The sequence below is a fragment of the Eptesicus fuscus genome, chromosome 9 (genome assembly GCF_027574615.1).
Source record: "Eptesicus fuscus isolate TK198812 chromosome 9, DD_ASM_mEF_20220401, whole genome shotgun sequence".
NCBI classification, from domain to species: domain Eukaryota; kingdom Metazoa; phylum Chordata; class Mammalia; order Chiroptera; family Vespertilionidae; genus Eptesicus; species Eptesicus fuscus.
The window spans coordinates 2936644-2950405 of NC_072481.1; the positions used below are offsets into that span (position 1 = coordinate 2936644).

At 53.8% G+C, this 13762-nt stretch overlaps 1 protein-coding gene across 2 annotated transcripts in view; it reads right to left on the reverse strand.

Moving 5' to 3' along the window:
* Positions 1 to 13762, reverse strand: part of DNAJC11 (DnaJ heat shock protein family (Hsp40) member C11) — a 48304-nt gene that overhangs the window by 13069 nt on the left and 21473 nt on the right. For both annotated transcript variants that reach the window (XM_054721066.1, XM_054721067.1), the window contains exons 3-7: positions 12268 to 12341; positions 9781 to 9882; positions 2132 to 2260; positions 1040 to 1162; positions 61 to 134 (exon numbers count right to left, since the gene is read on the reverse strand). In XM_054721066.1, the coding sequence (XP_054577041.1) occupies positions 61 to 134; positions 1040 to 1162; positions 2132 to 2260; positions 9781 to 9882; positions 12268 to 12341 (502 nt within the window). The remainder of the gene's footprint in view (positions 1 to 60; positions 135 to 1039; positions 1163 to 2131; positions 2261 to 9780; positions 9883 to 12267; positions 12342 to 13762) is intronic.

The window sequence follows — 13762 nt, forward strand, 5'->3', positions numbered from 1 at the left end:
CACACAGCCTGTTCTCCAACCCACAAAGGCCTCAAAGAGGGTTAATCTCTGTATATTTACCATCTCGGCGTGAGGTTACGGAACAGCTTTAGACCAAAGAGAGGGCCCTGCAGATCCCCAGCTCCGAATTCTAACTGTTCAGAAAAGGAAAGAGAGAAGCGTTAAAGGTGGTTCATCTCCAGCAGCAGCCCAGGTCCCAGGCCGGCACCGCTGTGATTCCTCCACCCGATGCCATGCCCCGGCCTGGGCAGGGCTCCCAAGGCAGGGGCTGCAGACTCACTGTCCCATCCTGACCTCCGCCAGACAGACGCCTGTCCACTGAGGCGTGTTTCAGAAAGGAGCCCCTCCCTCCAGGAGACACCGCCCCGCCCCTCCCCCCAGCTCAGGGAGGAAGGGGAGCCTGGCTCCTGTGTCCCGCAGGGTGCCTGCTGTGCGGTCAGGTGGGCCCCCTGGCCCTCGCAGGGCCACCTGCATTTCCATTCCGCTCAGCTTCGCCACCCGCAGGCTCAGTGACTGGCGATGGTTCTCAGGGGCCTGACGTTACACCCGTGAGCGGTCTGACTCACAGCCTGGAAGCCGCCAGCCCGGCTGCCTCATTTATTAGTCTGGGTGACTTTCAAGGCAACTCTTCAATGTTAATTGGATGCCGTTCAATTTGCTCGGCGGAACTGGCTGTTAAATGACTGCCAACTAGTGGACCGGGCACCGAGACAGAGGCCCTGCCTTCTGGTTGTGCGGGGAACGAACCAGCCTACAGGCTTTGCTTAAAGGGAACAAAGCCCCGAGTTCCAGAGGTTCGCTGTCTGGAAGTGGGCGTCTCGGAAAGCTGCTGTGCCGGCCTAACTCAGCTGTTCGGCAGTCGGGGTTCCCTCTCCGATCGGAGACATTTTTCTCTTGGGGAGTTCCCTTGTGAAGTTTGACACCTGGTACCCTGTACAGTGATGAGGTCAACCTCGGTCGTCTGAGGGCCAGCTTTTAGTGTACATGTTCAAAGTCAGTCTTTGGGATGGACGTCATGGCCGCCAGCCAACGTGCTTACCTCTCCCCATCCCTTCGCAGAGGTGACCCGTCTGAGCGCGAAGTTAATGGAACCCCCTCCATTCCCATTCTGGGTCGAGAGGCTTCCAGAGAGGATGGCTGTGTCCGTCGCTGTCAAGGGTGCCTAGGAAATGACAGGTGCTGGTAACAGATGAGTCCAAGCAGCAGGAAGTGCCAGGGCAGCAGCCTAGGGACTAGCGCCGTGGTCGGCAAACTGCGGCTCGCGAGCCACATGCGGCTCTCTGGCCGCTTGAGTGTGGCTCTTCCACAAAATATCATGGCCTGGGTGAGTCTATTTTGAAGAAGTGGCGTTAGAAGAAGTTTAAGTTTAAAGAATGTGGCTCTCAAAAGAAATTTCAATCGTTGTACTGTTGATATTTGGCTCTGCTGACTAATGAGTTTGCCGACCACTGGACTAGCCTAACACGGCAGTAAGAGCAAGGCCCAAGTCAGGCGACTCCACCGTCAGGGGCGGGGGGAGGCAGGAGCACCCCAATGGCTTCACTTCTCCCCCTTCGCCATCTGAACTGCATGTGGCCACCAAGGTCATGGTTTGTAAAAGCTTGAATGGGCAAATGTCCACACACCAGGGAAACAGCACACTCGGTGCTGGCCTTCAGTGTGCCACGGCGTCAGCCTGCTCTGGGTGCCTTGCCGTGGCCCCGACTGAGCCAGGACTTCAGGTTCTGGGCTGATGCGCTTGAGAACAAGGGAGATGAGAGGCAGAGACCCGCTGTCCCCTCAGGAGAATGGCCCGGCACTGCCACATCCAGAGAGCAGCCCCAGGGCTCAGCTGAACAGTGTTCTCAGCACAGGGGAGTGTGGACCGGTCCTTGAACTGCCCACGAGGTCTGCTCTCTCCCCTAGAGCCACCACGACCTTGGCGCCCAGGCCATTTGCACTTCCTGACCGAAGCCCTGAGCCCTCGGAAGCTAAGCCTCTGCCCGGCACTGGGGCTGCAGTACAAACAGGCTGGGACTTCAGCTCTCTCTTTTCAGGGCTCACTGCAGCCTTCAGAAACAGAGATGAGAAGAACCCTGGGAGACTCCCTCGTTCACCCAGCCCACTGCACTCGGGCGCCTGTGCGCTGTACCTCGATGGACTGGGAGATGTGCATCTTGTTAATTTCAATCTGCGGAAAGCCGCCGCCGGACACATCTTCGTACTCCTCCTCATAGCGATCGAAGAGGTCAGTGGCGTCGATGCCAACGCTGATGGTCCCCTGGGCAGAGAAGCGAGCAGTCAGCACAGGGCAGGTGTCGGGAATGAGACAATGCACTGCCTTCAGCAGTGCCCCTGGGTCCCGGGGGCAGGACCCCCCAAGAGCATGGAGCATGGACGTCACCGCTCGGGGCAAGCAGCAGCAGAGCTCCACCGACTTCAAGTCGGGAAACCTGTCGCCTGCAGGTGAAGGGCATCCAAAGACAAGTGTTAGGGAAAGAAATAAGATCTCCACAATGTGGCTGCGGGTTCGATCCCCGGTCAGGACACATACAAGAATCAACCAAGGATGGGGGGGAGGGGGGCAATGGGAGGGATAAGGACACATATGTAATACCTTAATCAATAAAGAAAAAAAGAAGAATCACCAATGAATGCATACGTAAGTGGAACAAAAAATCCATGTTTCTCTCTATCTGAAATCAGTCAATCAATAAAAAAATCTACACAATTTGATTTTCAGAGACCAAATAGGACCCACTTCATGGCTCTAAACAGATTGTCTCCAGATTTAATAAAACAACCTCGAAACTAGCTACACGGATTGAAGATTTTCTTGTAAATATTCTTACATCACAAAACTACTTAAAAACATAAAAATACCTTCCAAGGTAAAGAAGTGCAAACAAAATAAATTTTGAACAAATGAAAAATTGTTTCGCCTGTGAACATTAATTTGAGAATTAAGTTTTGAGAAACACAACACCATATTCTCAAAAAGTACTAAGTTAAAATTTTGCTGACTGATAAAAATGCTCCTTACTCAGAAAATCAATGTTTATTTTTTTGTCATAAGACTTTTCAAATGGGCCTATCTTTTTATTATTATCTCACACAATATGTGTGTGTGTGTGTATTTTTTTTTTTTTTTTTGAGAAAGAGAGGAAAGGAAAGAAAGAGGTGAGAAACATGGATGGGAGAAACACCAATAGGTTGCCTCCTGTAAGAGCCCCGACCAGGAATCGACCTGGCAACCTTTTGGTGTATGGATGATGGTCCAACCAACTGAGCCATCCGATCAGGGACAGGGATTGAGCCTGCAACCGAGGTACAGGCCCTTGACTGGAATCAAACCCAGGACCCTTCAGTCCTCGGGCCAGCACTCTATCCACTGAGCCAAACCAGCTAGGGCCATACTGTAGGTTTTATATCGCCTTGCCGGCGTGGCGCAGTTGGTTGGAGCAGCATCCTGTACACCAAAAAAGGTTGCAGGCTGAATTCCCAGTCAGGGCACAATACCCAGGTTTCGGGTTTGATCCCCGGGTGTGTATGGGAAGACAACTGATTGATGTTTTCCTGTCTCTCTCTCTCTCTCTCTCTCTCTCTAAAAATTAATAAGCATGTCCTCAGGTGAGGATTTAAAAAAAAGCACTAAATTTTCATCTTCCCGGAAAGTTACTGAACTTTGGTGAGCTGACGGTTTCCCAGCACTGACCACCCACAGTGCTAGCGGCACACATGAGCCCGCGGGGGCTTGCTCAGGCAGCTCCCCATCGCCGCCAGCTGCTCTTTAAGAAACAGGCGCGCTCCCTGGAACTGCGCAACGACTTGAGGGAGAGCCCGCCGTCGTTCCTCCATTAACTGCACTCACTTCCCCTTAAAGTTTGACGCAGGGATGAAAGATGAAGCCACCGCTCTTTTATAAAAAATATATTTTTATTGATTTCAGAGAGGAAGGGAGAGGGAGAGATAGAAACATCAATGATGACAGGGAATCATTGATTGGCTGCCTCCTGCATGTTGGACCGAGCCTGCAACCCAGGCACGTGCCCTTGACCAGAATCATACCTGGGGCCCATCGGTCCACAAGCCGATGTTCTACCCACTGAGCCACACCGGCTAGGGCGCCACCGCTCTTTCTGAGCTGGTTCTAGCAGGAGACCCCACGGCTGCACGTGACGCCCGAGCTCCATTAGATGCTTCAAACAGAAAACCAGTCGAGTTATCAACCTTCGTAATCACTGGACCTATCGAGGGGACCTGCTCCTATAAACTTGGTCAAGAAGTCCCACACTGAATGCAGACCTATTTTTGTGGTCGGACTCGGTACCAGCTTTGGGAGGTATAGCATCATGGTCAAACGTTCTCACTAAAGCCAGAAGCCCACGGAGCAGGGCACTGCTGGAATTAGCCACGGGTGACAGCGCACGCCTGTGCCAGACCAGCCGCGAGAGCCCACCTCTGGGAAGCAGCTGCCAGAGTCAAACTGTACGAGCGTTTCTGTGTACTCAGAGCGCCAGTCACCTCTGTGAGGCTGCTTCTGCATACAGAAGACCTGCCGTCTGAGTCCTGCAGAGGCCCTTTTAAAATCAACCACCATAAGCCCGCAGCTTGAAAAACATGTAAGGAACTGCAATCACTGCCCTGGCTGGTTTAGCTCAGTGGATAGAGCGTCGGCCTGTGGACGGAAGGGTCCCGGGTTTGATTCCAGTCAAGGACACATGCTGAAGTTGTGGCTCGATCCCCAGTAGGGGGCGTGCAGGAGTCAGCCCATCAATGATTCTCATCATTGAAGTTTGTCTCTCTCTCCCCTCTCCCTTTCTCTTTGAAATCAATAAAAATATATTAAAAAAAAGAGAAGAAACTGCAATCACTGAACACAAGGCCTGTCGCTGAGAATACCCTGAAGTTCATCTCTTGAGGGAAAACCCAAACAGACAACAGGACCAGAGCTCCAACAGCTGGTGTCGCTGTGAATTCCACATGGCCTCAGGGAATATTTTAACTTCTGTGAGGATCTTTTGGAGGGGCTGTCATTTATAATTAGTTAAAACTTATATTCTGGCCGAAACCGGTTTGGCTCAGTGGATTGAGCGTCGGCCTGCGGACTGGAAGGTCCTAGGTTCGATTCCGGTCAAGGGCACGTATCTTGGTTGCGGGCACATCCCCAGTAGGGGGGCGTGCAGGAGGCAGCTGATCAATGTTTCTAACTCTCTATCTCTCCCTTCCTCTCTGTAAAAAATCAATAAAAAAATATATTAAAAATAAATAAATAAAGTGCTTCTTTAAAAACAAACAAACAAACCAACAAACTTATATTCTGACTTGGAATGGAACAAAACTGAAAAAGCCTCCAGTTTTGTGGCATCTAAATTCGATGAGGCATCAAAAGATCACAGACGATGTATAAGAGATCTGTCAGAGAAAAATCCTCCGAGTGGAGGCCAAGAGACAATGCCCGGGAAAGTACGTGGGCCAAAATATTTAAAGTTCTGAATGGAGAAATTCAGAATTAAGACACTATTTTCTCAATTAATACTATGATGTGCAGAGAAGAGTCAATTATATGTCAGAAAAGTCACATTTAAATATAAACGCAACTTTTATGAAGGTGGCAGGCAACGTTACGAAAGGAAAAAGGCCTTCAGTGACCCTGGAACCGAAGCAGCCTCGCCGGGGGTCCCAGGGGCCCCGCTGGCAGGGCCCTCTCCTCCGCTCTGCACTGGCCAGGACTTGCTTTTGCCCAACAGAAGTCAGGGGAGGTGACGACAGACTTCACGGGGCCTTGGGGACGTGCCCTGGGGCTGCCAGGCTGCGGAAGCCCCGTGCGAGCCCTCCTGCCAGGACGAGGCCGGAGCCCGCCCGCACTGAGTGGAGTCAGCTGTTCTTCCGCCAGGAGCGTTCCGTTCTGAACCATCTCCATGTTTCTGTTTTGCTATGTGGCCATAAGGATAATGTGAGAAATTTCTGTCAAATGCAATCTCAACAGTAGCAATTTACTGATGGAAAATTCCACCAGAGAGGCAATTCCGTTCCGAGGCCACGTGACGCTCGCTCACTTTATTGCAGCAGATGAACGGACCCGTGGCGCCTCCGGTGACACCGGCTGAGACTCATTCTGAGACCCAAGCAGAACCCGCGTTCCCCAATGTCATGGAGGCCCAAACGCAAACTTCCCAGGTTTCTCAGAACAGCTGGGTGCCAGCCGTACCCCTCCACCAGCAGCCCCACGTCTCCCCTGTCTGAGCGGCAGGCCTTCTGCCTACACCTTGTTACCAGAGACGATGCTCACAGGTGGGGGTGGGGCAGCTCTCGGGCGCCTTCTCCAGTGCCTTCTCCAGCGCCCCACACTCTTGGCAGAGGCTCCGCCCCAGGTCACAGCACGTGCCCACGCTCGGTCCCTTTCTTTGTAGGACAGCTTCCCAATCTCTCCCACTGCAGTCGCAGCCCGGCGCTGCCTGCGGCAAACGGCCCCCCGGCATCGCGCACAGCGAGCAGATGGGCTCAGGCCGCTCCTCCTCCGCGATGATCGTTTCTGACCTCAGGATGGCTTCCGCAGAGCAGGCTGCAGTCACCACAGCCACTCCGATGGCGATAATCATTAGCCATGGCAACCAAAACCAATCTTTAAAAAGTCCTTTCAAATAACTGAGTAATGTACTCATCTGTCTTCATGAAAACATTTTGGGATTTAAAAGTGTGTTTATGGTTCTATGTCTTCCTTGATGCATGATTTAATTTTCTCTCTGACAGAGCTGGACTGTTTCTAAGCTATTACAGGAACCATGGAGAAGATGGCCTTTTACAACCAGAGAGGATAATGGGGTGGTCCAGGAAACCCTGTGACAATCTCCATGAAACTGTACGGAACAGGGTCAACCCAGAAAGCAGCTCTGCCCTCAGACACACAATCAAGCTCCCCAGAGTCCTCCCGCAGGAAGGCAGCACCCGTCCCTCAGGGCTCCTGAGGTCTGTCTTCACAGACCCTCACCGAGGCTGCTGTCCCCGGAGACCAGACTTGTGGGTGTTGCCAGAGAAGGAACTGAAATAATCAAGACGAATGAGCACGGCACTGAGCAGCCGCTGTGTGACCTTAGTCTCCTAAGGGCAGGAGAGGGGACGGAGTGCGCCAACAAAACAGACCTGAGACGGAGGGAGGTGGCGGGTGCCCCCATCAGGGTGGACGGCCCAGGAGACCCTGGACTCCTTCCCAGCCGGAAACGCAGAGGAAGTTATTCCCACGGCAAAGGCAGAGACTACAGGCAATCCAACTAAGGACTTTGGACCCCAAGCAGTGGCCTCATGGCAAACCCCCTTTCACATGGAAACTGCGCGAAGGCTGGAGGCGGGATCTGACCCCAATCCAGAAGCTCTACCTCACTGCCTCCAGCGTGTGTGTGTGTGTGCGTGTGTGTGTGTGTGTATGTGTGTGTGTGTGTGTGTTCCACACACTGGAGCTGGGGTTCCACTCATTCCAGTCCCAGAGTGCTATCCACAACCCCAGCCACACCCAGCACCCAGGCCAGGGAACCACCTGACCAGCCAGCCAGGAGCTTCCCCTGCAGTGTTGCAGGGAACACGAAAACAGCCCAGCTCCCCGCCTCGCCTGGGCCTGGCACCCTCCGCATTCATTAGCAGCTTGCCTTGCTCTAATAATTCAGTATCTACTTCCTCTTTTTTCAACCATTTAACAACCTGGTGTGCTAGCCAGGACACATAACCTCCTTTTATGAGTGAGGAAACCACACACAGTCAAATGCTGTCTGGGTCCCCCATCACTTTCAGATCAGAACTTCCGACCTACGATGTCCGCCGTTCCTGGCGCGCACAGCCTACTGAGAACCCTGCCAACGGCTCCATGTGATGAAAATGGAGAGAAATAGCCAGCCGGTTTCCGATGGCAGCTCACGATGGCAGTTCTCATCTGCCCATCCCCACGAGCTGTGATCCTCCCGGGGGTGGGGGTGGGGGGGGCAGGCCAGTGCTGAGCCTGAAGGGGTCCTCCTCCCTATGGTCTTCTTAAAAGAGATCACCCTTTCTTTAGGATAAGAATGGTCTTACCCTTTCCACTCATTCTGAAAAGCAAAACACTCAGAAATGGGGCCCAAGGTCCCGTCTGAAACCCTCTTCAAATCACCGTGGAGCCAGCGCCTGGCCCTCGCTCAGCACTGCTGAGAAGACACCCCGTGTGTTTGGAAGCAGCTCCGGCAGGACAAAGTGCTGGGGTTCCCGGAGCTGGCCTGCCTGTGGAAGGGTCGCAGCTGCACCCCCTCATTCCCCAGAACATGGCCCGAGGCCGTCCCTGTGCGCACCCAGATGGCCGCTTCCATCGCAGGACAGGCCCAGGCTGCGGGGCGTCCTTCCCTGCGTGCTCCAAATGCTGCAGAGCTCCAGCCAGAACGGCAGACTCCAGGGCCACAGCCCGCCCCGGCCAGGCTCCCTCCCATCCCCTCCGCCTCGCCTCCATCTGCCAACGCGGACCTTTCACCCAGACCCGCCCAGCACCAGCGGGAGAGCCGAGCAGGGAGCCACTAGCTCAGGGCCCGCGGAGGTTCTCAGCCTCCTGACGACCTCGCACGCCGAGCTGGTGCAGCAGCGACTCCATCGGACCAGAGCCAGCTGTGCGCTACCGAGGCCACAGCCGAGGGAGGGGGGGAGGAGGCGCTGGCATGAGGGGGGGGAAGGAGGCGCTGGCATGAGGGAGGGGGGAGGAGGCGCTGGCATGAGGGAGGGGGAAGGAGGCGCTGGCATGAGGGAGGGGGAAGGAGGCGCTGGCATGAGGGAGGGGGGAGGAGGCGCTGGCAAGAGGGAGGGGGAAGGAGGCGCTGGCATGAGGGAGGGGGAAGGAGGCGCTGGCATGAGGGAGGGGGAAGGAGGCGCTGGCATGAGGGGGGGGGAAGGAGGCGCTGGCATGAGGGAGGGGGGGAGGAGGCGCTGGCATGAGCTCAGAGGCGCTGGCATGAGGGAGGGGGGGAGGAGGCGCTGGCATGGGGGGTGAAGGAGGCGCTGGCCAGTGCTCTGGGGACGCAAATGGACTGGAGGCTTAGAAACCTTTAGACGCCGCGGGGCCTTCCGCCTTCTAGAACGTATCTGACCAGAAGTGCACATCCTCGTGCGCCCCAGCTGTAAGCTCGCACCTGTTCTCCCCCCAGATGTTCAGGCTGCCTGCCAGGCCACCCAGCCACACTGACGGAGCCCGGCTGCGGAGACCCCTGGCGAAGCCGCGGAACAGGATCACCGGGCCACGTGCAGTTAGCCGTCAGCCACAGGGCTGGGGCACGCACTCAGAACAATTTGCTTCCCCAACAAATCTAAGGAAAAGGACTGCATATGCCGGCCTGAAACGGAACCCCAGATTCAGGAGTCACTGATTACATGACATAAAGCCGCCAGGGACCTCATCGAGTCAGAGGGGCACCTCATCACTGAAGCACAGCCTGGGACTGGCGACGTGGCACCGCGGTCCTGGGGTGACGAGCACTGGGACATGGCCCAGCCCCTCCGCATCGCCCGCTCTCCGAGTCCTGACTGTACAGGAACTGCTGCCCAGCGTGCGTCGCGCTTCCTTTCCCGACACTGAACTCACTGATTTCCAGGCAAGGCTTCGTCCGGCAGGACGACCAGACAGACGTCGCAGAGAGCGAGCCGCGTTTCTGCTGGGGCGTCTCCTTGGCTTCTGGGAGAACCGGGGTGGTTCTGCCCTCCCCCCGAAGGTTGCTCTGCATGGTACTACTGTTTACACCACCAGCACTACCGATGCTGACCTGGGCAGCCTCGCCACACCGGGGCAGGGGGGCTCACCTTGGGATTGGTTCGCTGCTGCAGCCTCCTCTCTTCCCGCTCTCTCTGCAGCCGCTCAAATTCTTCTCTGATTTCGGCTGGAGTTCTCCTCCTTTCCACAACCTAGGGCGGACCGAGGGGAGAGCAGTTAGGGACCCAGGAGGCAAGGAAACAGCCAGAGCTCACATCGTTAACCTGCTGTGCACCCCATGTCCAGGACTTCGAGCGACGTCAACGAAACGGGGTGAGTTTTTACAGCAGATGGCGAGGTTCACCCGCACAGCCTCGCAGCTCTGCGCCCTGCTCATGACCAAGGTCATGGCTCCATCATTTTAGTAACTTGTCTCTGAGGCTGCAGGAATCTTATAAAGAAAACACCACCTTACGTCTCAGTTAAAATTCCCTAATGAGTTCCAGATAACAAGTGTTAAAACATCCAGACGAAGGCAAAGTGTCCACGTGGCACTGCCGCCGCTCCCGTGTGCGGGGCCGTCACTAGAGGTGCCCCGAGCTTCTCAGGTCGAGGAACCTCAAGCCCAGGTCTGGGTGTTTTATGAATTATGGGACTCTTCCCCCACAATATGACACGAACCTCAGGCTATAACATCAGTTACACTTTAGTATAAACAATACTTAGGTAATAAAGAGCAGACCACGTTAGCATCACTACCCAGGGATGCACAACGATGTCAAGCCTATGAGAAAATCAGGCCGCTCTCCCTGGCCGCTCTTAGCTCCTCACGAAAGGAGACGATCTAGCTGAGATTAGAGGGGCAGGGAAAGGCCCAGGGGACCTCAGGGTCACATCTGTGAGAGGAAACGCACCACGTGCTACGGGCCCCAAACGCTACGGCCTGTGAGATACACTGAGAGAGCAGAGCAGACAGGAGGGGGTCATCAGACGGACGAGAGGGAAAAGACCAGCCAGCACATTCCCTGTATCAGTGGGAGACACAGGGATGTGGTGAGAGGCCACTCAGAGAACACTGAAAAGGTGGGTGATGTGAGAAAAAGCCATCTTAGAAATCATAAGTTTAAAAATTATTTTAAAAAATACATGGTTATAGCAAAAAAAAAAATCATCAAAGCAGTAGAGAAGGATACACCACCCTCCCTCTTCTCACAAGCTAACACTGAGTGTTTTGTGCGTGTTCCGACAAATCTTCCAGGCATATGCATGTATGTGGACATATTTTAACATCATAGGGTCACATCATGGGTTTTTGTGCAACTTGATTTTACTATCAGCAATATAGAAAAATAAATACAAAAACTGGCCTAATCCAAAAACACTTTCAGGAAATTCATTCACTACTGCTTTCAGGAAGTACCTGGAAAAAAGTCCCAAAACCAACATTTTCTCCTCTGATAACCCTAGCCAAACCACTAATTACTAAAAGGGCAAGGTGGTTCTTTCTTTCCTTTCTTTCTTTCTTTCTTTAAATATTTTTATTGATTTTTAGAGAGAGAGGAAGGACGAGGGAGAGAGAGAAACATCCATGATGAGAGAGAATCACTGGTTGGCTGCTTCCTGCATGCCCCCTACTGGGGATTGAGCCCACAACCCGGGCATGTGCCCTTGACCGGAATCAAACCCTGGACCCTCCAGTCCGCAGGCTGACGCTCTATCCACTGAGCCACACCAGCTAGGGCGGGAAGGTGCTTCTTTCAAAGGCAGTTTTAGAATAAAAACACTGTGACATCCATCGGAAAACGAACTGCAAGTCCTCAATGGCGGGCAGCGGCCACTTGGTGTACTTAGCTGAGCAGCACGCCCACCTGCTAGTTTTCACGAACTAAGGGCATGTGCACCCATTCATGGCATGTTCCCGTCCCCAAAGTTTCCCTGTCTGGGACAAAAAGCGAGGTGCAGTTTTGCAAAGTTTGCATTATCTTCTCAATCTGTCAGCCTCTCCCTCCATCAAAAGAAAAGAAAAATAAAGGCACTTCAGGGAAATGTCACCAGCCATTCCATTTCAGCTTGAAGATCCAGAGAGATCAAGAAAGAATGGCTTCGAGCCTGTTACCGTGGCTCATGCCCCTCAGACCCCCGTTCAGTGGCCTGTGGCTGTGGACCACAAGGTGCCGGGACCCCTGTCAGCGGTGACCTGTGCCTCACGAAGGACAAGGAGGGTCTGGACGGGAAGCGCCCGCTCCGGGCCCCGGCGCTGGCTGCTCCACCCGGATATTCATACGGGCATTCTGCTCAGCAGGATGCTGGTGTTAGAATGAGATTAGACAAGTCTGATCAGCCAGTAGTGCAGACGCCATGAATATGCCCATATGATTACAAACACACACAGGACGAAACAAACAGGGTTTTAAGGCTCCAGAATGAGAAGACTGGAAGCCAGGCCCAGAGGCCAGAACAGAAGAGGCCTGTGCAGGAGCTGCTGGCCTGGCGCCTGGGGAAGGGCTGCCGATTCCCTCCTCCCAGGGTGGGGCTTGGGGTGGCTGTTTGCAGGTGTGAGATGACCTTTCTGGGGCAGCAGACATGCTCGCTCTTACCTCCCATCCTTCCATCTCCAGTCCTCTCTTCCCATAGATGTCATAGATGGCCCGGGTCTGCGGGTCGCTAAGCACTGCGAACAGAAGCCGGACATGTTGACAAAGCACAGAACTCGCCTTCCGGTCCTGACAGCAGCATCCCGGCAGGTCCCACCCTGCCCGCCACTCTCTTCCTGGAGACAGACCCCCTCCTTCCCTTTGCGTCCTTCTCCTCATTGCTCTCAGATCCAACCTTGGCTGTGTTTGCTTACTTCTTTTTCTTTCTTTTTTTTTTCTAACCTCGGCCGTGTTTAAAGGTGGCCACGAATGAGCCCCTGTGAACTGAGAGGTGCACCTTGGGTCACTGGAGGACAGCTGTTTTAAGAGAATCGGTAAGTTTGTCCGTTCAGCCTGTAAAGTACCTTGGCCTGAAAGAGCTAACTGCACTTTCTGAAGAGGCGGGACGTAAGGTTAGGGCAAGGTTCTGACCCTGGACAAGTCTGACTTAGTCCTTCCGTCCTTCCTCCCGCCTTTCCTCTTTATCCGTAAGCCATTTAGAAAGACCCACGCGCGCCACTCTGACGCTGGCACATCCGCTGAGCGCACGGGAAAGGTCTCCCAGGGAGGCCGAGAGCTACTGGGAGGAGATTCACCCCGAATATGAACCCAGGAAGCTCGGCCATTAGCTCCTGCTCTGCTCTGCCCAGTCCTGTCGAGACCTTTGAATCTCTGCTCCCGCGAGACGCCCATACATTTTCAGGCCTAACTGAAAACGATGGAAGCGATCCTGTCCATGTTCAAGTCAGGGGGCGGAGGAAGTGCTGACCTCTGGGAAACGGCCGGCCCTGGAGTTAATCCCCGGGTTTAACGAGGGCTCCCTCCGGGCTGAGCGGGCCAGGGCTGCGGCTGCCGCACTTTCACCCGCTCAGGGAGGGCTCTCCGGACTCTCCCCAAACCTCCAGAACAACGTCCGGTGATGCGGGTGATTCAGACAACAGAAAACTGAAAGCAGCCACGCGGACGACAGCGTCCTGTAGGACAGCGGTTGCCAACCTTTCGGACCATCGGTTGGCGACCGCTGCTACAGGAGGCCCAGGCCGGTGGGCAGGCCCCACAGCGTGGCCCTGGTTAGAGTGAATTCGGTAAAGACCCGATGCCGACTCACATATACCATCAGCCATGGCCCCGGGTTCACAGTCAAAACCTAACTTCTTGGTAAAACGATAAAGTGAAGTGCAGCTTATGTCTCATGTCTATAATAAGAAGCCTTTATTTTGTAAGGAAACACATTATCTAATTTTTAGTCTAAATAAAGAGCAAATCACCAAATGGCTCTGGAATAACCAACTTATTCTACTTGATATACATCCTAAAAGTGATTTAACATCTTACAAATCTGTATCTTTAAAACTGCGGTAAAATATACGTAATATAAAATTGATCTTTTAATAATTTTTAAGTGCACAGGTCAGTGGCAAGAAGTACATTCACTTTGTTGTGTAACCATCACCATTTC